This window comes from Eschscholzia californica, unplaced genomic scaffold, assembly GCF_041429995.1.
Source record: "Eschscholzia californica isolate CP2 unplaced genomic scaffold, dmEscCali1.0.p SCAF_2, whole genome shotgun sequence".
Taxonomy (NCBI): domain Eukaryota; kingdom Viridiplantae; phylum Streptophyta; class Magnoliopsida; order Ranunculales; family Papaveraceae; genus Eschscholzia; species Eschscholzia californica.
The window spans coordinates 45,158,145-45,185,175 of NW_028238309.1; the positions used below are offsets into that span (position 1 = coordinate 45,158,145).

Here is a 27,031-nt window from a genome sequence, read left to right on the forward strand (position 1 = left end):
TCATGTATAATTAAACTCGTACCTGTAATTTCATTAGCATTTATAAAGGATGCATCAACATTTATTTTCAACCAGGGGAAGTCTGGCGGGTTCCATCTAGTATTTATGGGTTTAGTTTTGTTACTGTGTAAATTCATTTTTTTAGGAAAATTACATATCATTTTAATAATGTGGTTAAGATCATTGATTTCATGCTGAAAGCAATGATCACATCTAGTTTTCCAAATTATCCATAATATAGTGGATAGGAGGTTTTGAACAGTAGTATCACAATATTGAGGGTTGTGATCCCAGGAAAAGATCCACTCTGCTACATTCTTAATATTCTCAGATATAATATTGAAATAAAACCAGATGTTCCTAGCAATAGGACAGTGAAGGAGGGCATGCTCTATAGTTTCAATCTCAGTACAATTAGGGCATATGAGGTTAGAGTCAATGTATGGACCAATTCTCACTCTGACCGGTAAAGCTTTAGTACAAATCTTCCATAAGAAAATTTGTATTCTGGGAACATTTTGGATTTTCCAAATGAAATTCCAGTTGGGGTTGAGAGTTACGGGAGAATTCATACTGGTGATAAGGTAGTTGTTGTTGCCTGCTTGGTCTTATGGTATAGTAATTTTTTTGAAGATGCTCCCACATGGCGAAATCGTGCCCGGTTAAGTAACCTCAATAGATAGGGTTCAGTCTGTCCATGCAGGGGCGGATCCAGGAATAAAACTCAAGGTATGCCGAAATATTATAGAAAGAAAAAATATTCGAGTATTACATAATCAAATATACTAATGTTTTAATTACAACTCAAAATAAAAATCTCTTTCTAGTCCAAGCGTAAATTCATTCTCCTTTTACTCATTCCTTGAAAGCGCTTGATTATATCTTTATCGTCGATTGTAGCAAACACATCTTTCTCCACAAATGTCACTAAACAATCATTAAGCCATGGGTTAGACATTCGATTTCTCAACTGATTCTTCACATATTTCATACCAGAAAATACTCGTTCAACACTTGCGGTAGCCACCGGTAATGACAAAGCTAGCTTCAAAAGAGTGTACACCCATCCAAATGTCTTGTGCTTTTTTGTACGAACAAGAGTCCTACATAGATCTGAAATACCCTTCAAATTCGAAAAATTATCGTCCATCTTGACACACTCAATGTAAGTCTCAAGTTGGCTAGACAACTCCCTATCACTAACATCCTTAAAGTCATTTGGGTAGAATCTTGCCAACCTCAGAAGTGAATTAAGGTCAAAATCTTGAAATGAAGAACAAGGGTTCAAACATGCCACACAATTCAACAACTCAACATTTTCCGGTGTAAATCGATCATCCAACTCTTTCATTACAAAATCAATGACATGTAAAAAGCAATCGTTTTTGTAATAATGGAGATTTGTCAAAAATGAAGCAAGTCTTTTCGATTTATTACCTTTCACATACCTTGACTCCATGTCGGGCACATCGATTCCAAGATTTCCACAAGAACTCACAACTTTTTCATAAAATGCTTCCCATCCACTATCTCTCATTTGTTGAAGCTTGTTCTTACTTACTTGAACAAGTTGCATGGCAGTCACAATATCTTGATCCGCTTTTTGTAATGCTTGAGACAACTCATTTGTCAATGATAAAACCTCAACCATCAAATGCAACATAAAAACAAAACCAAATGTTTGCATAACAATCAACAAACTTGTTGGTACACCATTCGAATTTTTGTCACTTTCCAAATCTTCAAGAACTTCAATAATGGGAGTAAACAAATCAATCAACCTACTAAGAGTACGAAAGTGAGATCCCCACCGTGTATCACCCGCTCTTGCAATAGACAACTCTTGGTTCAATCCGGTACCCGTTTCCACCAACTCCTCTTCGATTAGATTTGCAAAATGAGCAACTTGTTTTTTACGAAGCAAAGATTGCCGTTTGTTAGAAGATCTTAAAAAGTTCACAATACGCGACACTTCAAGAAAAAACCAATCAACATATTCATGCTTCCTAGCCATTGCAACAAGAGCCAATTGAAGTTGGTGAGCAAAACAATGCACATAATAGGCTTGTGGATTTTCTTTTTGAATCAAAGTCTTCAATCCGCCAAATTCACCTTTCATATTACTTGCTCCATCATATCCTTGTCCTCGAATTTTAGATAGACACAGTCCAAAGCCCCCCAACAATTTTCTAAGAGCATCTTTAAGAGATAGTGCAGTAGTGTCCTCAACATGAACAATGCCAATAAATCGCTCAACAACGAATCCTCTATCATCAACAAACCGCACAACTACCGCCATTTGCTCTTTATTAGAGCAATCACCAGATTCATCAACAAGAACACAAAAAAAACCATCTCCAATTTCTCCAACTATCTTCGTAACAATTTCTACCGCACATGCATTTGCAAGTTCCTTTTGAATAGAGGGACAAGTCATCTTACAATTTTTTGCACCATTTATAAATGCTTCTGATATTCTGTCACTGTTTCTCTCTAAAGCTTCAATAAATTCTAGAAAATGACCTTTATAAGTAGAATTTTCCCCTTCATCATGTGCCCTAAACGCTATTCCACCTCTAACAAGGAATTTGACTGCTTCAAGTGATGCTTTTACACGAACAAGATAATCAGCTTCTGCTTTTGTACTATGCTTCACAAATGAAGATTCAATACCTTGATTTTTCTTCATAAGATCTTGACATGCTTTGACACACTCTCTATGATGACTATTGTGATCACCAACGTGTATACTCAATTTATTCTTTAAATTCCAACCCTGAAAACCATCAACCACAAATGCCGAATTACTAGTACCTTTATAGAACAAATAACAAGGCAAACAAAACACACGATTTTCTTTTACGCTATACTCCAACCAATCATTGTCTTTATACCAAGTATTATTAAAACGACGTTGTCTTTTCCCAATTACTATAGGAGGATATTCTGTCATGGTTGGTCTAGTTGGTCCGTTTACAAGATACGCTCTTCTTACTTCATCTTGATCATTTGGATGATATTGAAGAATTTGAGTTCTTTTTCCAGGATCCAACTCCAAATATCCCCCCTTTTTAAATATCTTATTTGAAGATGGTGAAGCAAGAGTAGAAGAAGGTTCTTTGGATGGTTCGTCAATTGAGTTATTTCCGATAGTATTAGACTCAGTAAATCGAGGGGCAGGCGTAAAGAACTTGAATAACATCCTGTTAAAATATCAAACAATCAATAAAAGAACAAGTTTCAAACAATCAATATAAGAACATGTTTCAAACAATCAAATAAGAACATCTTTATACCAATTAACTTCAATCTTATTTTATACAAATGGATAAGATTAGATAAGCTAAACATCAATTCTATAATTGATTATATGAATATCTTAATACCAAGTTACCAACTGGATGTTAGGATTTTTAGTTTATTACCTGAATACCTATGCAATTTAGAGAGGAAGACTAGAGATAGATTTTGGAGAAGGAGAAGGGGCTAATGGAGATGAGATTTTGAGGGAGACAATTTGAAGATGAAGAACTGATTGGGAGAGGCAAAGAATGGGGGGTTTAATTAGTTTTTTTACAAAGAAATGGAGGGGATAGGTAGGGTTTTGGGGTTGGGTATACGTAGGGTTTTTTGGGAGGAAATTAATGGTAAAAGAAATAGAAGGAAAAAGGGACTTTTTAAGTGCTGCCAATGGGTCTCGAACCCAGCACCTAGGGCATAAATCTCACTAATCTTACCACTGAGCCAAGTTGGTTTTTAGAGTATAGGGTTGTCCATGGCATATATGGCAACCCTATAAATCCGCCCCTGTGTCCATGGCCGGTCCAAACATTTGGGATGCATAAAGTTGAATCACTTGGGGCCTAAATTTACACTCGACACAAACTTTCTTTTTCAAACCTCTTTTTCTCAAATGTCTTGGGGTCGTGCGGCTCCTGCGTCCACCTCACAAGAAATATTTTACATTCAGTTCACTTTTGTTCTTTCCTTTGTGTTGATGGTCTGAGGGTTAGTTCCGTCACACGGCGCATATGTTTAGCTTCTTGAATTGTCTCATGGTCGGTTGAAGGTTACCCTCTCATGTTCTACCTAGTGCATTTTTGTCCCTTGTCTGTGTTCTTATATGTAAGTTATGGGTGAAAGATGAATATTGACAAATTTAAGTTTGAACATTGACAATATAACCATTGGTGTTAGTAAAATAGCATTTTCCAATGCCATTGAAGGCAAACAAGTTTTGAATGACTTTGACTGTTTGAGACACAGTCACTATTGTCTAGGAGATGGGTTGTTTTTATCTTTCATTATTGAAATTCCAACAACATGAACCTAGGTAAGTTAATTTAGTAGTATTACATAACTATCAATTTGTTTTGGATTTTGTTTTCCCTTTGAAAAAATTAGAATTAGATGTAATTAGGTTAGGCCTACCGTCAAAGTTAACCCTAATTTCGATTTCTTTTAATAATTGTATTTTATACAGTGAGGGGTAAAATAAGTAAGCAGAAAGTATTTCATGACTAGTAAAATACAACGCCTGACTCTAACTTGATCCAAAGGTCTTACAATTTTTTATAACAACTCCGAATATATTTTCTTTATTTTTCCTTAGAAGGCGACGACGGGCTGCCCAAGTCTTTTTATATAGGTACATAAACACTGATGAAGTATAAAGACCTCACAGTGCAAGAATTCTCCTTTTATATTTATAAAGAACTAGCATGAAAAACATACGGATAACAAATTATCATATGACTTTCAACAAAATAAAAAAAACAAATTATCATATGAAAGATGAAAAATAACCACTGACCACATTAATGAAAAGAAATACTAAAAGTAGTTTAGTCGTCGTCAGTTACATGTTACCAGAATGACACAAATCGAAATTTAGATGTAAGCAATGATTCTCTAATAAGTTCGTATGATATTTCAATATTTGTCTTTAGTTTATATCATGTCCTAAAATTTAATCGACCTCCGAGATCAACTAAAGGTGAAATTGTTAGAAATTGTTAGAAATCAGGAGTTATCTCAAAACCAAGTCAGAAGTCATGAGTTATCTCGAACCCAAGTTAAAAGTTAGGCGCTATCGAGAAATCAAGTTAGGAGCCTGGAAGGTCAAATCAAAGTGTTCATATTGCTTACGCAAGTTCGTCTGCTTTCAGAACCGTGAAGTACCACCGCAACCCTGAAAGAAAGTCATTGAATCATGAGAGACATACAACCAACTGTTGGCACTGTTACATGGGTGTAAAATGTCTTAAGCAAAGATAATTTATTATTACTTCGACTTAATCTACTTTATGTATATCTCGATTCTGTCTGAATGAACGTTTACTGTTAGATAGTAAAGTAGTCGATCTCTCTAGTAAGAGAATGGGCTAATTTGTCTGAGTTCCGCCAGAAAATTTGTGATGAAACAGATAGAGTGAAAACTCAAAACATTGTCAGGGTATTTTGTTTCAACTAGAACAAAAACTCGGTTTAAATGATTAAAATATAGAGAGTCCAGTCTAGGAATCAAACCAGGCTATCCGAAATGGAAAGACATATACATTGCGAACACAAGTAGAGCTGTAGAGGGGTCCTTACATTAAACTACATTTCTTAAACACCCAAAAATGATGGGACAACCTAACTACCAAAGCTTAATTTTGTTTTGCTTTTGATTTGAATGTTTTATCAATCACACCAACTCAAATTAATAGTGGTTTAGGATAATGACTCCCACCTAAACAAGTTTTTGTCTATCTCATTTTCTTGATTTCCCCGATATTTCGATGGGGTTTAGACCATTTAATCAAAGGTTAATTTAAGACCTTGAGTTAGTGAAAGAAAAAGTGCTCTTGATGGATTGGATTGAACATTTGAACTTGTCCTTTGCCCCTTAAGGCCAAGGGAAGTCCAGTAGTCCACCCCACTCACCTCATAGAGTTTCTACCATTGCTACTGAAATTCTAGGATATTGACACTCTCATTCATAATATAGCCCCACAAAATTAGATATAAGAGGCCTGCTTGGACAATCCAAGGAGCCAGTGGACAGGCCGGGAGTCTAGTTGCACAATAAGGAGGAACTAGGAAACTTTATAAGCGCTCTAATTCTTGGTGTAAGGGTTCATATGTGAAAAGGAAGCCTTGAGGAACAAACCGGAACACGTATAGAACGACCATTGACAAGCTGCAACCTTCATGGTCGGACAACCCATCCAAACACAAAGGACATGTGATATTGCCATGTTCAGTTTGAAGTTCTATATAAGGGCCGCATGTTAATGCTAAAGATGATACATTTGGTTTTGGACATATGCTCTTCACAATTCACAAAATTTGGTTGTAGGAGGTGCCTTAGCAATATTGGGCGCCTGTTGAATACCATGTTAAGTCTCTGTATAGCTTATGTCTACTTTTCCAGTTAGTCGGTTGCGGCGTAGTCATGACCACGTCTTACGGAACCATTGCCATCTTTATTGTGATCATGACCACACCTAAGACTTTAAGAGTTTTGTTGTGATCAATACGACAAACATGCCCCTCGTTTGATCTATCGTAGGTTGGACGGGTTCCCAGGTTTTCCAATAATATTTTCATTAATTTATTCTGTCACAAGAAGACATTTTATCAACTCAAAGTTATTTTTAAAACCTTTATTCCTATATTGTTCCTTTCACATTCATGTTCGATGCATGATTTGGTTTAGCGTTGTTTTATATAGATTGGTAGTCCTATCTTAGTACGGATCGAAAATAAGTTATGAGAAAAACATGGTGTTACTCCCTATTTGCTTGTTGGTCCCTCTTGGTTATTATCGGGACCTAATATCATATCTTATGACGATTGCAATTACCAAAACACGAGTGTTAGATTGATGTCTTAAGGTGGATTGAGCAACACTCAGTTCGAAGATCTACATTGTGAATTTAGAAATAAGTTTACGCCTATTTGCATTTTGGTGTTAGATATGTGACTGGTTGTTTACTATGGTGTAACTGCGACGCAATGTGGAGTGATTCCTAGGTCATTTTAATTGGTTTCATATATGTGATTTCTAAGTTAGTTTGCAACGCTCTTTAGCCTATATGAAACCTTACTGCAATGGTAAAGCTGAACAATCATTCTTACTCCCACACATGAAACTCTTTCACATTAACCTAATTTAATATTCTTTGGTTTTATTAACACATTAGGTACAACCCATGCCTATAGGGCACGGACAAGTTTGTTGAACATTACAAGAGATTATATAAGAAATGACAACGATTCAAGATCTAAATGAAAATTAATCAATAGTACACTATCTAAAAAGTAAATAGAAAACAACATCAAACCAAATTGTAAAATTGGTTTTGAGTATCCATTTGTAAAGTAGCCATTAAAGTTATACTACATCCCATGCAAATTTTGACAAATAACATCAATGTGTGCAACTTCTGTCTTACCATGAAAACTTAACGTTACAGACTTTAGGTTGACTTCGCCCGTAGTTGCTTGTCATTCATAAACCTGCAAAAGTACAAAAAAGTGATAAAAACTATATGAAAAAGAGATAAAAAAAGAAGATACGATAGAAAAAGCGTATTGATACACAATGAGAGTAAGAAGATGATAAAACACCGAAAAACCAATAAACTCGTTTCTAAAGCGGACGTCGGGGTTTTAGCTTAAAAAAGTTGTTTGAAACACTAACAAAAGATACCATAATTCATCTTAACCAAATAAGAGTTCATCGTCGCTAATAAAGCAATAAGCTCTAAGAACGCTACTGGAGCACGAAACACTAAATGAGTTTCATCAAGCACCTAGTTTTGAAAAGGTTGAATTGTTGGTGGCAGAAAAAGATAAAATTCCTTAAATTTTTAAAACATATTTCGACACTGAAAAATGCCTCTTAAACCCTAAGCAGTCTTGTAAATATCATTACAACAAAACCAAATGACAGCGAAGAATATTCGTCTATAATGGAATAACGCAGGAAGATATACATAAGAAAATAGGAGAGTCTTACAGGTTTTCTTACGAAAATCTCTGAACTCGATTGAGGATTTACAAGTTCTCCAACAATAAGTTTTTTAACTTTTCTTATTACACACCAATATTTGACGCACAAATTCTCTAGAAATGAGCTTCAAAGTTAATGGCAGCGAAATAGATTAGTCCTCTAGAGATAATTACCAACGATTGACAGTTGGTCCAACATGTTTTTTGGTTAGAAATGTACATAGTAACACTTTATTTTAGAAAAAAGTGACATAAGAAATGAACATTAATACATTTAGAAACTTCGTGTTATCAATCAAAATGTCAAAAAAAATCATTTACAAAAATCAGAAAGAGAAGAAGCTCACCTTGATAATTGTGAAGCTTACAGTAATAATTGTGTAAAAAAAGGTTGTGTATCTTTTATGTCGTTGTTTCTTTTTTCTCTCTTTTTCGACAATGATGTGTGATGTTGTTTCTTCCACCCTTTCCTATTAACTAACAAGACCAGTAAAAAGGAACACATAGTATTTCTTAATACTCAGAATACAGAATTTAAAGCAGGGAAGAAGAAGATGATCAAATCATAAATATCTGAAGAACTATCTATTTCAAGAACGTAAAAGAAATCTAAGAATCGAAATAAGCTAATCTTTCGAGTGAAACTAATACTTCAACAATTGGTATATTCAACAAAGAACCAGTAACATTGACTTAAGCATTTGGTAAACTAAAAGAACATTCCAGAAATATGATACCAAGTTACCCACAGAATTGAAGCCAAGGTTGATTGTGGCTATTTCAGCAATCAAGCTACCAGGTGCCTTCAAGTACACGTCATTAATAACCTAGAACAAAGAAATACTCTAAAACTTAGAATAATAGATGAAAACTCAAATTTCCCAGGAACCAAAAATAGATAACACTAAAGTAAGAACTTCAAAAATTGACATGTTAGCCAAATATGACAAGGTCGAGTTTCTCAATGTAAAGTAAGAGAGGATACAATATGAAGGAATATCAACATGCATTGCTACATTAGCACCCACAGCAAGCCCAACCCTGAGAGTAAACTTATGATGCATGTCCAGCCTTTTGGATTTGTGATGAACGATGAACTGAACATGTTCTTGAACCGTTATGTATTAAATTAAATGATTTCGTGTTTGCTTGTTCCCATTCTCTTCTTATCTCTCCTATTAGGGTTTAATGGGATGTAATGAAATTGAACGTTTAAAGGGGAAAGAAAACAGAGACCAAGAAAATAACGAAAGTCATTTAATGTGTATAATGGGGGTACTATAAATTGAGGATATAAAGGCCAAGATTTTTAATTGAACTCACATTTGATTTAAAATGAAATTGACAACCAAGATCAAACAGTTGTCCACCACCCTTTGGTGTAACGGTTGGACACTCCTCTAAGTCCATGAGGTCGTGGGATCGAGTCTCGGTGGAAGCAGTTTGCCATCAAGATTTATCCCATGTAATTTAGGAAGGCCGCGGCTTTGGGGAATAAAGAAAAATCTCAGGGGAATAAAGACTAAGTCAATCAAGGGGTATGTTTATTGTTTAGTCCACAAAATGTTTTTTTGAAATTTTTGCCACCTAATGTCGATTCATCCTCCCTTCCCCTTTCTAGTTTTTTCTCTCTTGTGGATTCTTTCTAAACAATAATATGATCCCTAAGTCAATCTTGGACTTTATTCCCCGAAGATTTTTCTTTATTCCCCAAAGCCGCGGCCTTTAGGAAATATATAGTAAATATTATAACAAATTTGTCGGGCTTTATGCCTCTTTCACAATGTCGGGCTTTAGGCTTCTTTCATTATGGTTTAAATGAGGCGGTTATCGTGCTCATCACATCTTCATGATGTATCAATGCCTTGTAACGACTAACGTAGATCGTAGTCGATTACTCAAAAAAAAAAAATTGATCAAACAGTTAAAATGCTAAATGAAACGAAAAGGTAAATTTGGAATCCTGGTAGTAAACGGGGGATGGGGAGAGATAATGGAGAGGCCAACAACACCTATTTAGTATCATGTAATGGCTAGGATTTATGAGACATTAAGGATTATAATAGATTATGGTTTAATGACCAAGATTCAATCTAACCAATCTAACCCAAAATGGACGGCTGGATTCATCTCTATGTTTGTCCCAGAGTTTGTCCCAGTCAACACTCACCATTCTATAGAATATAATAGATTAGCCTTATTTAATACACTCAGTTTCATATGATGCTAGAGACTTTATTTGAAAAAAAAACTTTTTTTTTAATTGCTATCGTTTTTTCCTTTCTTTAATTCCATAACGCTTTTTTTTCCTTTTATTTCAGCTCCCCCGGGTTTTGGCTAAAATTTTATCGGGCATTTCCAAGATAACAAAGTGAATACGCTTTTAGGTAAGATCGATTTTGGGTATTTATAGTTTTATCCAACCTCATAATGTGATGTTGTAATGCCATGACCATAATGGAAAATATTCTTGTGGTTGTGATACTGTATTTTTTTTTTCTACTAGTCCCTTTGAGATTTGTCTTTGTAATGTCATCTACCCTTCATTCAATAGGTTCTTATAATAGATATAATTGAACAAAAGTACAAAACACGAGTGCTAGATTGATGTCTAGAGGTGGATTGAGCACCACTCAGTTCGAAGAACTACATTGTGAATATAGAAACAATTTGGTGAGTATTTGCATTGTAGTTTTCCTCTAAAGGTGGCCTATTTAGTATGGATAAAGGATTGACCTTGTCATACCACCATAAAATGCATCTTGTGATTTTTTTTAGCTTATATAAAATATTTAGAAATAATTTGACGAGTATTTGCATTATAGTGTTAGATATGTAATTTCTTGCTTATGGTGGTGTAATGTTGATGCAATGTCTGTCTAGGTCACTCTGCTTAGCTTATGTTGTGCACTTTTTTCGTATTAAAAATGGACAATGGTGTTAATTATGAAATTGAGACAAGTACACTTGTTTTCTAGCAAGTGCACGTGTTTAGTTGTAGTACATTCAATGGCAAATCCGAGTATGTCAAACCCAAGGGAGCTATGGTCAAGATGATGAGAAAGTGAAAACAATTTGTTAGTATAATTACAACTATATATATATATATATTAGGATACTTACTACTATAATATATAAAGGGAAAAAATTTATACTATAATTAAAGCAATCAAATACAACATGGGTAATAATCATACTCCACTTGCAGTATTATTTAGGCGGTATAACCGGCCATTTATAATAGATATAGACAAAGAAAGACAAGATTACATTAAAGAAAAATTAATACGACGTGGGCAATTGTTATACTCCACTCGTAGATGTTAGTGAATTGGTAGTTAGTAAGTTAGTAGTCCTTCAAATTGTCCAAGTCAATCTTTCTTTCTTTGGCAATTTTGTTTTTGTAGTCCAAGAAGCTTCACTTTTGATAAGTCTTAAAGGGGGTGTTAAAAGAAGGGGGTATTGAAGTAATAAGGATCACAAGCTAACTTGAGTCCAAAAGAGATTTTCTTTTGTTTTAGATTTGTAGGACTTGCTCTTAATTAACACTAAAAAAAAGATTTTTTTCTTGATTTATAATTATAGGATGGGATTTGAGGGTATGGGGATTCTTCACCATGGTATGAATTAATTTCCTAACTTTTTGTGTATCAAATTGGGTTTTTCACAAACAAGTTAAAACGGTCTAGTTTTCTTGTTTTGAAACAAACCATGACTAAATAAAATATCTAATTTCAATAGAAATACTACTTTAGCAAATTTCGTGTCACAAGACTCAAAAGATGTCACGAAATATAGTTGCTCCACCGCACACTTTGACGGTTGAAAAGAGTGTCAATCAACTTTAATTTTGACAACTTTGATTCACTAAAAGAGATTTTACTTGTATTTAATTTGAAAGGGGGTTTGTGAAGTGAAGGATTTAGATGAAATGCATTTCCAAAATGTTGTATGAGAAGTTGGGATTATGTACCATAAAATAACTTCTCCTACATGAAACCTTTTTAAACCAAAACATGAAAAAACAAATCAATTATAACAAAATCTTCACTTACTTAACAATGTGATTCCAAGAGTATTAAAATTAATCCTCCATGGTATTATTGTGATGCCCCGTGTCTCAAAATAGACAGGACCACGCCCCGACAATTCACAGACGAGACAAAAATCCGACAGAGTCTCCTCTGTAAATCGAACCGGTCGAACCTGGAAAACCTGTCATGCAAACTATACATTCGCACATACAAGAATAAACTATAGAGCGGAAGCTAAACATACTCAACATAATTTCGGGTCGAAATCCGAAGCACAAAAAAACTACAAAAGCCTCTTACACATAGATACAACTTATAAACAACTTTAAGTGTTATATATATACATATTCGAGTTCCTTTCTGCAATAACTACATAACTTTAAAATAATGGAAAGCTAATAAACGACAACCGAAGAAAACGACGCAACACCACTAGCCTCGTCAGACAAGATCCCTGGCCGGAATACGCACTCCACCTCGAGACTACATAAAGCACCTCCACACTAACAACTGGTAGGGGGTCAGAATACTCACCGACACGAGTTATTCTGGTAGAGAACCAATCCAAAACCAATCACGTTTTCAAAAGTTCATTCAATAAGTTGTAAACATCATGACAAAACGAGTTATCAAACCAGTTACTATATATACTATATACAAAATCATTTTCCTTAATCTAGCAAGCAATAGCAGTGATTAGCTGCCCACCCATGGTGCGCTCCCAATTAAGAGGAGAGCTCCTCAGGAGAACCTAGAGTGCGTTAGATAGTATCAGTCCATTTAGGCACTAGCTAATGCACTAACGTCTCCTCGAGAAAGAGACTTACCCCTAGCCGGTAAGCCCCTCTCCCACTAAGGGACTCCGCAATCATTGAAGAGTTTACCTCATGATACATATATACCTTAACAATGTTGTTTGAGGCGCAAGGCGAGGCGAGGCGATGAGGTTCTCGCCTGCGCCTCTCACGCTTCTACGTGCCTTGTCGATCGCCTCAAACACTATAAGTTGCAAAAAGTTAGGGTGAAGAAGAGAAGAGTTGACGAAGTTGCAGAGTTTTTTTGTTGTTGTTGAAGATGAAAAACCAACTCACGGATGAAGAAGAGAAGAAAACCTAAAGTGTTTTAATTGTAGCCCTTATTTATATCAAAGGTTGAGATTTGTTTACCTTTTTTCTAATTATTTCTTACTGTCCTCCTTAATTAATAGGGTTTTCTGTCCTCCCACTTTAAAATTTTCAAACAAAGGAAAAAGGGTATATGGTACTCCTCACCTCCAATCTATTTTAAAATTGGCCAAAATTTGGCCACGTCACCTTTTTTCCTCCCCTCACATTAAAGCTCCAACTTTACCCAAAACCCTAATGTCTCTTCTCTTTCTTCAACCAGACTCCGTCTTCTTCTTCTCCAAACCCTAAAAATGGCAGCCACAACCTTATTTCTCATTTCTGAATTTTTGGAAACGCCTCAGACTCGCCTTCTTCTCTCCGAGTCGATCAAAGGCGATCGCCTTGGCGCCTCAAGTCGACACCCGGAGAAACCAGGGGAAATCGACTTGGAGTAAGGCAATCATCTTCATCACCTGGCGCCTTTGGCGCTTAAGCGTCGCATCAGCGCGCCTTTAACAACATAGTACCTTAAGTATCTAAATACGTTTTAGATCACCGAGTTCGAATAAGAAAGCTGTCCCTCAGTACCCATGGAAGGACCTAGACCTCATTCTCTTCGGTACCCTATGATGCATCTAATGCGATCTTTCAAAATCAGTTTCATTCGTATATCAAAACCATATTCTCATATTCGATTCAAATTAGTTTCATTCGTATATCAAAATCATATTCCCATATTCAATTCATTATCTTATCAAATACGAAAATGGAACAACCAATAGTCATATCGCACACAAAGCAGAGGGATTCCCAATCAATGTCACCTCTGAGGCGAGCGGTCAGGTGTACGTCCCTGAGCCTCGAGCTGGAGGCACGAGCACCAATGGCGAGCAAGTGAAGCACTCTACTCCCACGGGTCTCATGACTAATGTCGCCCACCTCACCGGTCTCACACGTGTCACACCCATGTCCACATGTCATCCTACCCTCAATGGCTACGTGCCCGTAGGTTGACATAATCCGCAGTCGGGTACATACAAGAAAATCCCACGTAGTTCGCAGTAATAGCAAAAACAAATCGAAAGAATTTCTCGTATCGCAGTAAAACCATTCAACCATATTTCAGTTTATCACATAAATCGAGTTTCATGCTACCTAAATTCTAGTTATAATGGTGCATATATAACTATAGAATCTAGCATATTCATTATCTATAAAATCATGCTGGGTCAAGAATTCGGAAACCTTACCTGACGGTACTCCAACTCCGCCGAAATCGTAACATCATCGTCAACGATAAGCTCCGGCTCCCCCCTCTACCAATCCATAAACAAAATAAACATTAGGTTCTTCGATAAGAACCTCGGTACAACAAAAAGAATAGATAAAGAAAAGAAAGAAAACTTAAAACATCAAAACAAATTCGTCGTATTCGAAAGACTTCGAGTAAGCACACGAATCAAACTCTAACGTCGTAGTCTTGTCCAAATAACACCAATCCTACATTGTTTATAAGACATTTACTTCCTTAACATTTGTATATTAAACATTTTCGAACTTAACGAAATATCTCAGATGTTTCCTAACATTGCATTGTGTACTATAACAGTCACAATTCTCTCATCGTTGATCGGTTTCAATCCATTTTTAAGTCGTTGGAAAGTTTATCTCATTTCGAATGTTTTTCTCGATGGTGGTTTCTCCTAATTCCAACTAAAACATCTCCGAAAACCACAAAATGTACGTAGCAGTGCATCAGTTTGACTAACCGTACGCTGCGTGTTCGAACACTCTTATTTCCCTCATCCGGACTCCAAATAACTCGTACTATATCTTTCTGGAATCGTCACGAGACGGACTACAATATTGATGAAGACATAAACATCTGTTGAAACCTTTATGACTAGCTAAAAGAGTACAACAGTGAGCAGTTTTCAGGTTTGCTAAACTGCACGCTGCTCACGAAAACAGTCGTAACTCTCTCGTCCGATGTCGGAACGACTTGTACCATACCATTCTGGAAAGCTAAGATCCTAAGTAGGGGCGGCCCTGGCCCAAAGCGAGCAAAGCCTCGCTTTGGGCCACCAATTTTGGGGGGCCTCCAGCTATTATGTGTGTTACATTAAAAAGAAAATTTATGGGCACCATTTAGAACTTCCCTTCCACTTTATAAAGGACCATCCCATTTCAACTATGAAGTCACGGGAATTCAAGGGAAGATCCTTCTTCAATTTATGTAATCTGATGCCCCACTTTTGATTTTTTTTTTTTGACGGAAAAGAGATACCATTGATAACATCCAAAGGATGAAATGTTTACAAGCGTACATATCCACAGAGGATTAAATTAAAATACAGTCTATTCTAGGGATTTAAAACTAATTTAGCCATTTCGTGAGGGGCTGAATTCGCTTCCCTAAAACAATGTGTGATTGCCACGTCCCTTTGAGCGAGAAAACCACGTATCCTATCTAGATCGTTTACGTGGCGCCACGGGCTTGCATCTCGGCCTTCCATTATTAGGGTTACCATCGTTAAAGAGTCTGATTCCAAATCGAATGAGAACAGCCCCATTCTCTCTGCTAGAGAAAACCCCCTTTTAGTTCACTGTGAAGAGATGAAATCGGCGGAAATACTTGTGCTTCAGATTCAATCACCTCTCCTCTCCAATTTCTAGCCACCGCTGCTGCTGCTGCTTTATCTCTCGTGAAAGCTCCATCTACATTGATTTTAATTCTCCCACAGGTTGGTGGTTTCCATGATTTTTCCTGCGAAATAGTCGAACAAGAAGAGAATACAGAGAGTAATGGTTGGCGTTTGAGATCAAGAGAAATATTATGCCAAATTCGATTCATGTTAAAATCAGAATTTTGAAAATGCTTTTCATTCCTTGCTTTCCACCAATGCCATAGAAGATAAGTATACTTGTACCATAGCTCATTTGAATTATTTCCTTTGTTGAGAATTTCTTTGAGGTTTTGAATATAGTTGTCTGTTAGATCTGTGAAATCATTATCCTGCAAGGAAAAAATAAACGATTTAAAGGTATTGCATGTCCCAAAAAGATGAATCGCCGTTTCAATTTCTGCTTCCGGACACATCTTACAAGTCTGGTTCGTATGTTGTATTCTGATCTTTATGTTTGATAATGTTGCTATCCCATTATGAATTAACCTCCATACGAACATTTGAACTTTAGGATCCATCTCCTTTTTTTTTCCAGAATTTAGTCCAAGGAAAATCACTAATCTCAGGTGGTAATATTGGTCTAATTTTAATGGCTGAGTAATATGATTTGGTTGTGAATTTGCCCTGTTCTGTGTTCTTCCAAATAAGTCGGTCCCTCTCACAAGTAGATGATATAGTAATATTGGTGATAGCCGTAATGGATTCAGTAGTAAAATATTGATGTAACATCTGCAATTTCCATGTCTTTGTTTGTGTATGTATCAAATCTGCAACCCATTTAATATTATGAGGCAAAGTCTGAATTAATGTAGGAGTATGTTCTGTGATTTCAGGAATCCACTTATCTTCCATTATTCTTGTATCAGTACCATCCCCGATCATCCAAATTGTGTTGTTATGTAGGGTTGATCTACCTTGCAGGAGAGATCTCCAAAAAGGGGAAGCAGGTAAATTCTTGTCTACAGTCCAATAGTCTCCATGCTTTAAATACTTTGAACTCAATAATTTAACCCATATTGCCTGTTTATTTGTAAGAAATCTCCACGCCATTTTGGCAATAAGAGATTCATTAACTTCTCTTAAAGATCTAATACCTAGGCCTCCATGCTTCTTAGAACTAGTAATTGTTTCCCAATTTATGAAGTGTAACTTCCTGTCGTGTATACCATGTCCCCACCAGAAGGACCTTTCCTCCTTTTCTAGATGATTGATAACTCCATGAGGTAGAAGTTGATAACTAAAAGGATAAACACATAATGGACTCAGTACTGATTTGATTAGCATCGTTCGACCAGCCTGTGATACTAGTTTCTGTTTCCAACCCGATAGGGTTTTTTTGAATTTTTCCTGCAACCAATCAAAACTTTTAATTCGATTACCTGGTTTGAGAATGAGTACACCAAGATATTTAGATTGATCTGTCATAATAGGTGCTTGTAATGTATTGACAAATTGTTGTTTGATTTCAGGAGTGACTCCAGAGCTAAAATAAATGGATGATTTGTCGTAATTCACTGCTTGACCTGAAAAGCTCGAGTACATGTTCATAAATTCAAGAATAGCAGTGAGATTGTTAGTAGTTGCCTTACCAAATATGATCAGGTCATCTGCAAATGATAGATGAGAGATGGAAGGACTAGAGGGATTAATTTTGTAACCTGTAAACAGACATTTCGATTCATAGTGATAAATAAGAAGAGAAAGAGCATGAGAGGTGAGGATGAAAAGGTAAGGGGATAAGGGGCATCCTTGACGAAGGCCCCTCGAGCCCTTAAAATTACCATATAGCCGACCATTGAGCTGGATACTGAAATTAGGTGTAGTGATACACTGCAGAATGAGGTTGAGAAAAGGGCCACTGAGACCCATAGCTTTATGTACTAGCTCCAAAAACTCCCAGCTCACTCTGTCATAAGCTTTGGCCATGTCCATTTTTAAACAAAACCCTCCAGTTTTCGCTCTAGAGCCATGCATAGAGTGTAAGACCTCTTGGGTTATAACTATATTATCTAATATCTGTCTGTTAGGTACAAATGTATTTTGGGTCCAGATGATATTATCTTCGAGAAAAGGTTTTATCCGGTTAGCTATAATCTTCGTCATGAATTTGTAAATGGATGTGCAAAGAGAAATAGGTCTAAATTCAGAAGCGCATCTCGGAATCTTGACCTTAGGAATTAAGGCCAAAGTAGTATTATTGAGGGAAGGGTCTATCATACCCGTGAGGAAAATATTCTGAATATACCCAATGAGATCTTTGCCTATTTTGTCCCAGTTATGTTGGAAATATTCACAAGGAAGTTCGTCTGGATCTGGACTCTTATTTGTGTCCATTTTCATAACTACTTCTTTAATCTCCTCTGTTGTTGGGATTCCTGAGATGGGGCGCTTAAATTTTCAGGCGATATTACTTTATATGCACTTAGAATCTCCATTGGCGGTTGAATGACCTGTTCAGCTGTAAACAAATTCTGAAAGAAAGCGATTAATTCAGTAGCTATTTCATTCTCATTAGAAGTAATATTACCTGATTGTGTTCTTAGCTGGTTAATTTTGTTTTGTTGTTTTCTGATAGACATAGCTGTGTAGAAAGCTTTTGTGTTTCTATCTCCGTTAGTAGCCCATTTAAGTCTAGAACGTTGTTCACACTTTGTCCGCTCTACTTCCTCCAGGTAAATAATCTCCTCTTGAATCGAGCTCTCGACCTCCAAAGATATTGCTGTCGGTTGAAGTGCCTGTATGGTCAGTAATCTTTTTCGGAGTGCCTTTAGTCTATCTTTGACTATATTGAAAGATCTTCTACTCCAAATAAGAAGTGTAGATTTGACTGATGTTGCTTTATCATAAAAAGTTCCTGTTGCCGAGTCCCAATTATTCGAAAAGGTGTCTCTATATTCTCGATGGTGAGTCCAATATTTCTCGAATTTTTGTATCGTGGGGACAGTTTGACCTTGTACTTTGAGTTTGAGAAGTATTGGCGCATGGTCACTAGCATATCGAGGAAGATGAAAGACTCCCGAATCCGGAAATGTTAGCAGCCAATCCGATGAGACCATTACCCTGTCGAGTCTTTCTTGGGTCAGGTGGTGTCGGTCACGATTATTTGTCCAAGTAAAAGCAGGTCCATTGAAACCCAGATCGATTAGTCCACTCTGTTGGATGAACGATTGAAATTGGTTCATGAAAGAGTTTGTGTGGGATCCGCCTCGTTTTTCCGAAATATGGCCAATAGCATTCGTATCCCCAATACATCAATAAGGGTTAGTAACTGAAGAAAGAATAGATAAGAAATTAGTCCAAAAAAATGTCTATCTTGCAAATGAGGAGGACCATAAATAGCAAACAAATCCCAATCAGAATTGAGATTACTATCATGTATAGTGGCATGAATTAAATTAACATCAGAGGAATTAATACTAATATTAATATTATCAGTCCAAACTAGTAGAAGGCCACCACTTCTGCCCTGAGAGAGAACTTGGCGACAATTATTATAACCTAAACTATGCAAAAAAGGAAAATTACAAGAATAAGAAAGTTTAGTCTCAGAAATAAATACTATATCAGGCCTGGTGGCCTTCAGGAACTGATGGAGAGCATTTTTGTCGGGTTGTTCCCAATTCCCCGACAATTCCACGCTAAAATACTCATTCTTCCATCAGCTTTAAGGTAGCCGTCACCTTTTCAGCAGTAGTATTTGTAGCATTTTGTCTAGCCATCCTTTTGTGTGGCTTGTTCCCTTCCATCTTGTTGTTGGAGATCGTCTCATTTAGCACTTTCCTCAATTAGTTTTTAAATACTTTTTTTATACTAAATTCTCTATTTCTAATATAAATTAATGTTAAACTCTTCATTCTTTAAGTTTCTAAAGTAAACTAAACTAAACTCTTTTCCCCAAATTACTTTCTAACTCAAAAACCCTAGCTTTTTTCTTCTTTGTTTATTCTTAAACTTCAAGTTCAAGATTCAAGAAGCCATTAGAGGTTAGATATTAATTTTTATCATCTTCAAAACCTACAAAATCTTTGTTCCTTTTCAAACCCTGAGTCTTTTTCATATCCAAACCACCACCACTAGAAGTATAAAACCAAAATCCTATTTCTCACTCAATATTCAAGTTTCAATATCAAGCACTCTCTAACTCTCTTCAATCTTCATACTTTCTAAGAAGGTAATTATTAAGCACCTCCTTTATTTTCCTATCTCTTTGTCTATATATATTAAGCACCTCCTTTAGTTTCAACAACAATGTGGCAGCCTAAAATTGCATCCCCGATGTAGAGACCCGATAGTAACTCACCTATGCTTCGCCGATGACCTAATGGTTTTTATGAGAGGAGATGTAGGGTCAGCTCAAGCCTTAAAAGAGGTAGTGAACAACTTATTAAAAGGAACAGGTCTTGCAGTAAATGTGGGGAAGAGCTCAATCTTTTGCGCAGGTATGTCAGAGGAGCAGAAGGAGGTGGTTAGAGCAGTACTTGGGTTCCAGCTGGGAACCCTACCGATCAGGTACCTGGGGCTACCTCTACTAGCATCCAGACTAGCTTACAAAGATTGTATTCCGTTATTAAACCAAATTCAGACTCGAATACAGTCTTGGAAAGTACGATTCCTATCTTATGCAGGTCGTCTACTGTTGATCCGGACGGTTTTAGGCAGCATGTTAGTTTTTTGGGCTTCGGTCTTTGTTCTCCCAAAGAGGGTCTATAAAGAAATTAATCGTACATTCAACAAATTCCTATGGAAAGGACTCGAGGAGGGGAGTAATAGGCCTGCGGTGAAATGGTTTGATGTCTGCTTACCAAAATGTGAAGGAGGGCTTGGTATCCGAGATATAGAAACTATGAATCTAGCAATGAATCTTAGGCACATATGGGACTTAATCAGTGAGAAGAATACTTTATGGGTTCGATGGGTAACGAAGAATCTGATTCGGAAAAAGAGTTTCTGGACCATGAAAGTCCCTACTAGTTGTTCGTGGTGTTGGAGACGTATACTTGGTTGTAGGGATCTGGCTAGAGGTATGGTTCAATACTTGATACACGATGGCACAAAAACCTTTTTCTGGAGAGATGTTTGGCACCCTATGGGATCACTTATCGACTATTTCAAAGCTAATGGTCGATTTGTTTACAATATGAGGGAAGACGCCTTGGTATCGGACTTCTTACTAGAGGGTCGTTGGGAGTTCTCTGACCAGATTGGGCATGTTTTCGAGGAGGTTTTTAATACTCTAAATGAAGTTGCGGTGGGAGGGATTGAAAAGGATACGGTGGTATGGAAGATAACTAATACGGGCGACTACACGGTTAGAGATACATACAACTTTATAAGGCGAAAAAAGCAGCTAGTTCCCTGGTCAAAATTAGTTTGGTGTCCGGAGGGGATACCAAAACATTCATTTATAACCTGGATCGCCATGAAACGAGGGTTAAAGACCAAAGTAAAGTTAAAATCATGGGGGCTGGATATAGATGAGGTATGTCCACTTTGTAAAGTAGCTGAAGAGTCCGATGAACACCTTTTTTTTCAATGCTATTATTCTCTTAAGGTATGGACAGATCTTCTAATGTTAATGGGTATTAGGAAAAATGCAACAGGGTGCTGGGCTGACGAAATTGAATGGTGTGTTAACACTTTCAAAGGCAACTCCATTATAGGACGACTTGGTAGCATGGTATTTAACGGTTTCTTCTATCACATTTGGATCGAACGCAATAACCGAGTCTTTCGTAGCGAGGAAAAAACAGAACAAATCCTATTCAGGCAAATAGTCAGCGACATCAAAATAAAGGTAATGACGTGGAAACGTAAACCGAATGGGTTGGATGGTGCTCAACAGATCTTAGAACGATGGAATCTGACTGTACCACTATCAATTCAAGTATCGAAAACTTGTAAATGGGCAGGCCCTAGTATGGATCAGATTCTAATCAATACCGATGGGGCATTTGATGAAGTCTCAGGAGGTTATGGTGCGATCTTGAGAACCTCACGAGGTGAGCCTATAATAGCAGCAGCAGCATGGTCAGAGAGGAGGTCGGTAATTATGCATGAGATGCAGGGAATTTGCTTAGGATTAAAGCTAGCGGCGAAATCTGGTAAAAGACGAGTTAAGATCGCTACGGACTCCTCCCTTGCTGTTACGATTTTGTCTTATGAGGGGAAGAAGCCTCCCTGGCAACTTATCCGTGTAGTCCGAGAAATATGGGAGTTATGGAGGCAAATGGACGAATGCTCTATTCAACATGTTTACCGAGAAATCAACCAAGCAGCAGATTACCTATCGAAAATGAAGCCAGTATCGGGATATATAGAGATGTTACCACATAATCTACCTGCTGACCTTCAGAAGATTGTAGATGACGACAAAAGAGGAGTTATTAGAGTACGACGTAGCTAGTTAGCAAGACAACATTTGCTCTATTCTTTATTGTTTATTCGTTTATTTGTTTCTCTCTTGACTTTTTGATGTTTTATTGCTTTTTCTCTAGTTTTTTCTAGTCCTCTTTGTTCGGGTTCGGGCCCTTTATTCCCGCTGACAAATTCAAATAAAAAAATATGTATATTATATATGTTTAATGTTGGTAATAAATTACATTGTCATATTGATGATTTGGTAAAATATCAAAATCTAATATTATTTAATTTTCTCTCTCACATGTTTTTCTATAATATATCAACTCTTCAAACTTCAAAGTGGAAGGTCAATTTAGAGATCAAAGAACTGGAATTTTTATGTTTAACTATTAAAAATCTAACCGGCATCAAGGTATGTAATCGTTACTCTATATTCTCATTGTTTTGTCATTTATGCTTTGGATATTGTTATATTTAGTATATCATCATCATCATTGTTAGATTCGAAGATTTAATTATGCCTCCAAGTAGATCCAGAAAGCATGTATCCGGGTCGGAAAGAAGAAGAAAAAAAAGAAGAGAAGAAGAATTAGTGAAGTCTCAAGCCGGTGCACTTGATAAGTTCTTTAAACACGATAAAGACAAAAACAATGAAGATATGGAAGATGTTTCAGATGATATCAACGTGAATGAGGATGATATGAATGATAATCTCATCCAACCTGTGCATGATAATACAAATTATGAAGACCTCACTCATGAAGATAATGGTCCTTTAAATATTTTTGATCCAGGTAATTGGGATATCATAGATCAAAATTTGATAGACTTCTTGGTTCAAAAAGGTCCGATAAGAATTATTGATTTTGACTTTCCTTCAGATGTACATGATAGACGTTTCTCTCCTTCATATTATAATCGTACTGCTATTAATGGTGATAAATACGACAGGGTGTGGCTTGTATACTCAATGTGTAAAAACAAAGTCTATTGTTTTTGCTGCAAGTTGTTCAACACTCATGGGAGTGGTGGTAAATTAACTAATGAAGGATTTCAAGATTGGAGAAATCTTACAGGAAGACTTCAAAGTCATGAAGGTAGTGATGAACATTGTGAAGCTTTAATGAAATGGCATGAGTTGGAAGTGAGGTTAAGAAGAGTTTAAACAATTGACAAACATTTACTAGAACAACTTAACAAAGAAAATGAACATTGGAAAGAGGTTTTGAAGAGGATAATCGGTCTTGTAAGGACTCTTGCTAAGAGAGGTTTAGCCTTTCGAGGAAAAAATGAGAAGATCGGTCAAGAGAATAATGGAAATTTTTTGGGCATAATTGAATGGGTTGCCGAATTTGATGAGGTACTAAAATTGCACCTTCATCGTATCCAAAACGGTGAAATTCATTATCATTATCTTAGTCACGAAATTCAAAATGAATTGATATTAATGTTAGCTTTTGAGACTAAAAATTTGATTATAAAAAAGATTCAAGATGCTAGGTACTTCTCAGTGATACTTGATTGCACTCCAGATGTAAGTCACGAAGAACAAATGTCACTATTTATAAGATGTGTGAATGTTGCAGTAACTCCAATAAAAGTTGAAGAAGATTTTCTTGGGTTCATGAAGGTGGATGATACATCGGGGTATGGTCTTTTTGAAGTTCTTAAGAATGAATTGGATCATCTTCATTTAAATATTGAATATGTTAGAGGACAAGGATATGACAACGGATCTAATATGAAAGGAAAACATAAAGGTGTGCAAAATAGATTGCTTGAATTAAATCCAAGAGCGTTCTACACACCATGTGATTGTCATAGTCTTAATCTCGTACTTTGCGATATGGCCAATTCGTGTCCTAAAGGAATTACTTTCTTTGGAGCCATACAAAGTATTTATGTATTATTTTCATCTTCACCTAAGCGTTGGCAAATTTTGAAAGATAAGGTACAAGGCTTTGAAGGTATCACACTTAAATCACTATCCCAAACTCGATGGGAAAGTCGAGTTGAAAGTGTTAAAGCAATACGATACCCAGCTTTACAAGTACGTGAAGCGTTACAGGAATTGGTAGAAACAAGTAATGATTCCAAAACAGTTCATGATGCCGAAAACATCATAACACAAGACTTTGGAAATTTTGAGTTGTTGCTTAGCATGGTTATTTGGCATGAAATTTTGTTTGCGGTAAGTTCCGTTAGTAAAACACTTCAAACTGAAGATATGGATATTAATATTGCATTAGAGTAGTTGAAAGGACTTATATCTTATCTTGAAAATTATAGAGAAGTGGGATTTCAAGAAGCCATGATTGAAGCTAAAGAGATTGCAATTAAAATAGGCGTTGAAGCTACATTTCGAGAAAAACGCATTATACGTAGAAAGAAACATTTTGACGAGAATATAACCGAAAATACATCAATGTCAACGGAAGAATCATTTCGAGTTAATTACTTCTTATACATATTGGATCGTGCTCTTTCTTCTTTCAATAGTAGATTCGAACAATTTCAAAAGTATGAAGAGATATTTGGTTTTTTGTTTGATTTGCATAAGTTAAATTCTAAAGATGATGGTCATTTGAGACGCTCGTGTGCTTGCCTTGAAACTTTTCTAAAACACAATGAGTCGTATGATACAGATGGATTAGACTTATTTTCGGAGCTCAAAGTGTTGAGGCGTCTTATACCAAAGGATATTAGAAGACCAACTGAAGTGCTAAACTACTTGAAAGATATAAAGGGGTGTTACCCAAATTAATGGGTTAGTTACAGAATTTTGTTAACCATACCTGTCACCGTTGCTTCCGCAGAAAAGAGTTTTTCAAAATTGAAGTTGATTAAATTTTATCTTCGGTCTACAATGTCAGAAGAAAGGTTAAATGGGTTGGCCATTTTGTCTATTGAGAAAGATATAGCCGACACACTTGATTATTCAACAATTATTTGTGATTTTGCATCTAAAAAGGTAAGAAGAACGATGTTCAATTGATTGTAGTTATCATCACTTTTTTGTTACATAATATAATGAAATATTTTCGGTACTTATAAATTTTTGCAATAGAATTTTACAATTCGTTATAATTGAAGGGGCCACATTTTATAACTTCGCTTCGGGCCACCAAAAACTCAGGGCCGACCCTGATCCTAAGCTACGACTCTCGTGCTTTGGGAAAGTCCGTCCAAGTAACATATAAAGCCCAGAAAGGCTCGGACAGTAGACTGAATTCAGTCCCTCGAGTTGGCAATCGATCGATCGATCGATGAATTATATCAAATAATCTCTCTAAAGTTGCTCATATACTAAAATTAATCAATTCCCAATCATATAAATCCTAAACTACATGAATCATGAAAATCCCCAATTTCATAAATCACAAATCTTAGAATTAAGAATTTTGACATTAAATCATCGAATTGGTTGATTTCTTACCTTGATTTGATTGAATTCTAGTTAGGATAGCTTTTCCTTGATCAATCCCTTCACAAACTTCTACAAATTCAAAGTAATATATCCATTAAAATCCAAAATATAGAAAATTGGATTTTTAGAAAAAGTATGAAATCCTTACCAAAATCAATAAACCCTAACTTGAATCACTCCATTAGAGTCGAATCCAACAAAAATTAGGCTTCCCCTTTGAAATTATACTCGAAATTCTCCACTCGGTCGATTTTTTTTTCTCCCAAAGACAGCCCTAGAAGTGGAAACGAGTTGAATGGAGAAAGAAGTCGGTTCTGATTTCTTCAATTACATCTGTCGAATTTACAGTTAAGTCCCTGGTTCTGGCTTGACTGCAACATACCCCCCCCCTGGTCTGCACTGTTTGCTGATTTAGCCCCTGTTTTTACTTGACCAAAATGTTAAATAGTCCCTCAACTAACCTTAAAAATATGGGATGTTACAATTATCACCCCATAACCTCAAATATAAGACTTAGCCTTCCATTAAATTGTAGAATACTTCATTAATTTGACTCATGGTGCAACAAATTTGCAAGCAGCTAAAGAATAACTTTGGAAAGAATTAAACTTGTTATAAGAGATTTTTCTTCGAAATGTGGTGTGTCTTACAAATGAAATGAGATTGGCTATTTATAGCCATTTTACAACAAGTAGTACAAATCTTACTCATCTCAATAGTGTGTAGATAACACCTTATTTAATGCCATGTTTTTTTTCTTGATAAATTTACTTTTACTACTAAACTATTTTCTACTAAACTATTTTCTACCAATTAACTCATTTTCACCAAATCTTATTTTTTTTCACTAAAGTAGAAGTATTTTTACTACAACTTTTTTGTTTAAACTAAATCACCATTATTTGGGGTAATCTTCATTTGCTTATGATGAGCAATTTAATTCACTTGTCTATTTGGTGGTACATCGTCTTCATTAAGTAGAGTTTTGGTAGATTTAACACTTATATGTTTCTTCCATTATTATCTGCAAAATATTCACTACAACAGAGCATTAAACAACTAATATGGACTAACAGTAAGTATTTTTAGTTGTATTTTGTACACTTTTCAGTGTACAACAGCTTCAAATATGTAATTTCTTGGAAAACTAATTTACCCCGTAGACCTTTCTTTGAGTTTCATTATATGTTTTGTTTTCATGAGATTATTTTAGTTTGCTATGTTTGAAATCTCATCTTGATACTTGAATAACAAAATTATTTTCGATCGTTTCATGAATTTTTGCAACAATCCTCTTTCGCATCAAATGGACAAAAGTTAGACGCACAATCATATAACACTAAAGAGTACATAAATGCGTTGAACGCAATTTTAGATTTTGCCTTTACCCATGGAAGAGTTTTTTTTTACGGAGAA

At 36.0% G+C, this 27,031-nt stretch overlaps 1 protein-coding gene, 1 long non-coding RNA gene and 1 pseudogene across 3 annotated transcripts; 1 reads left to right on the forward strand and 2 right to left on the reverse strand.

Annotated features, from left to right (window-relative positions):
• Positions 1-823: 823 nt before the first annotated feature.
• On the reverse strand, positions 824-3,202 carry LOC147558271 (uncharacterized). The gene has a single exon (XM_086659004.1). It carries the CDS (start codon positions 3,200-3,202, stop codon positions 824-826), a length of 2,379 nt encoding a protein of 792 aa, XP_086515130.1.
• An 8,749-nt stretch (positions 3,203-11,951) lies between these two features.
• LOC147558272 (uncharacterized) lies at positions 11,952-26,083 on the reverse strand. 2 transcript variants are annotated; one of them, XR_015235465.1, is made up of 3 exons: positions 25,764-26,083; positions 25,625-25,684; positions 11,952-14,457 (listed from the first exon to the last, which is right to left on the reverse strand). It is a non-coding gene; the product is annotated as an uncharacterized LOC147558272 (long non-coding RNA). The 2 variants fall into 2 exon arrangements; XR_015235466.1 differs by having other exon boundaries at positions 11,952-14,641.
• Positions 23,930-25,183, forward strand: LOC147558273 (uncharacterized; annotated as a pseudogene).
• Positions 26,084-27,031: the final 948 nt, after the last annotated feature.

Coding starts and splice junctions, on each gene's coding strand:
- LOC147558271 (XM_086659004.1), bottom strand. CDS start 3,202: ATGTTATTCAAGTTCTTTACGCCTGCCCCTCGATTTACTGAGTCTAAT.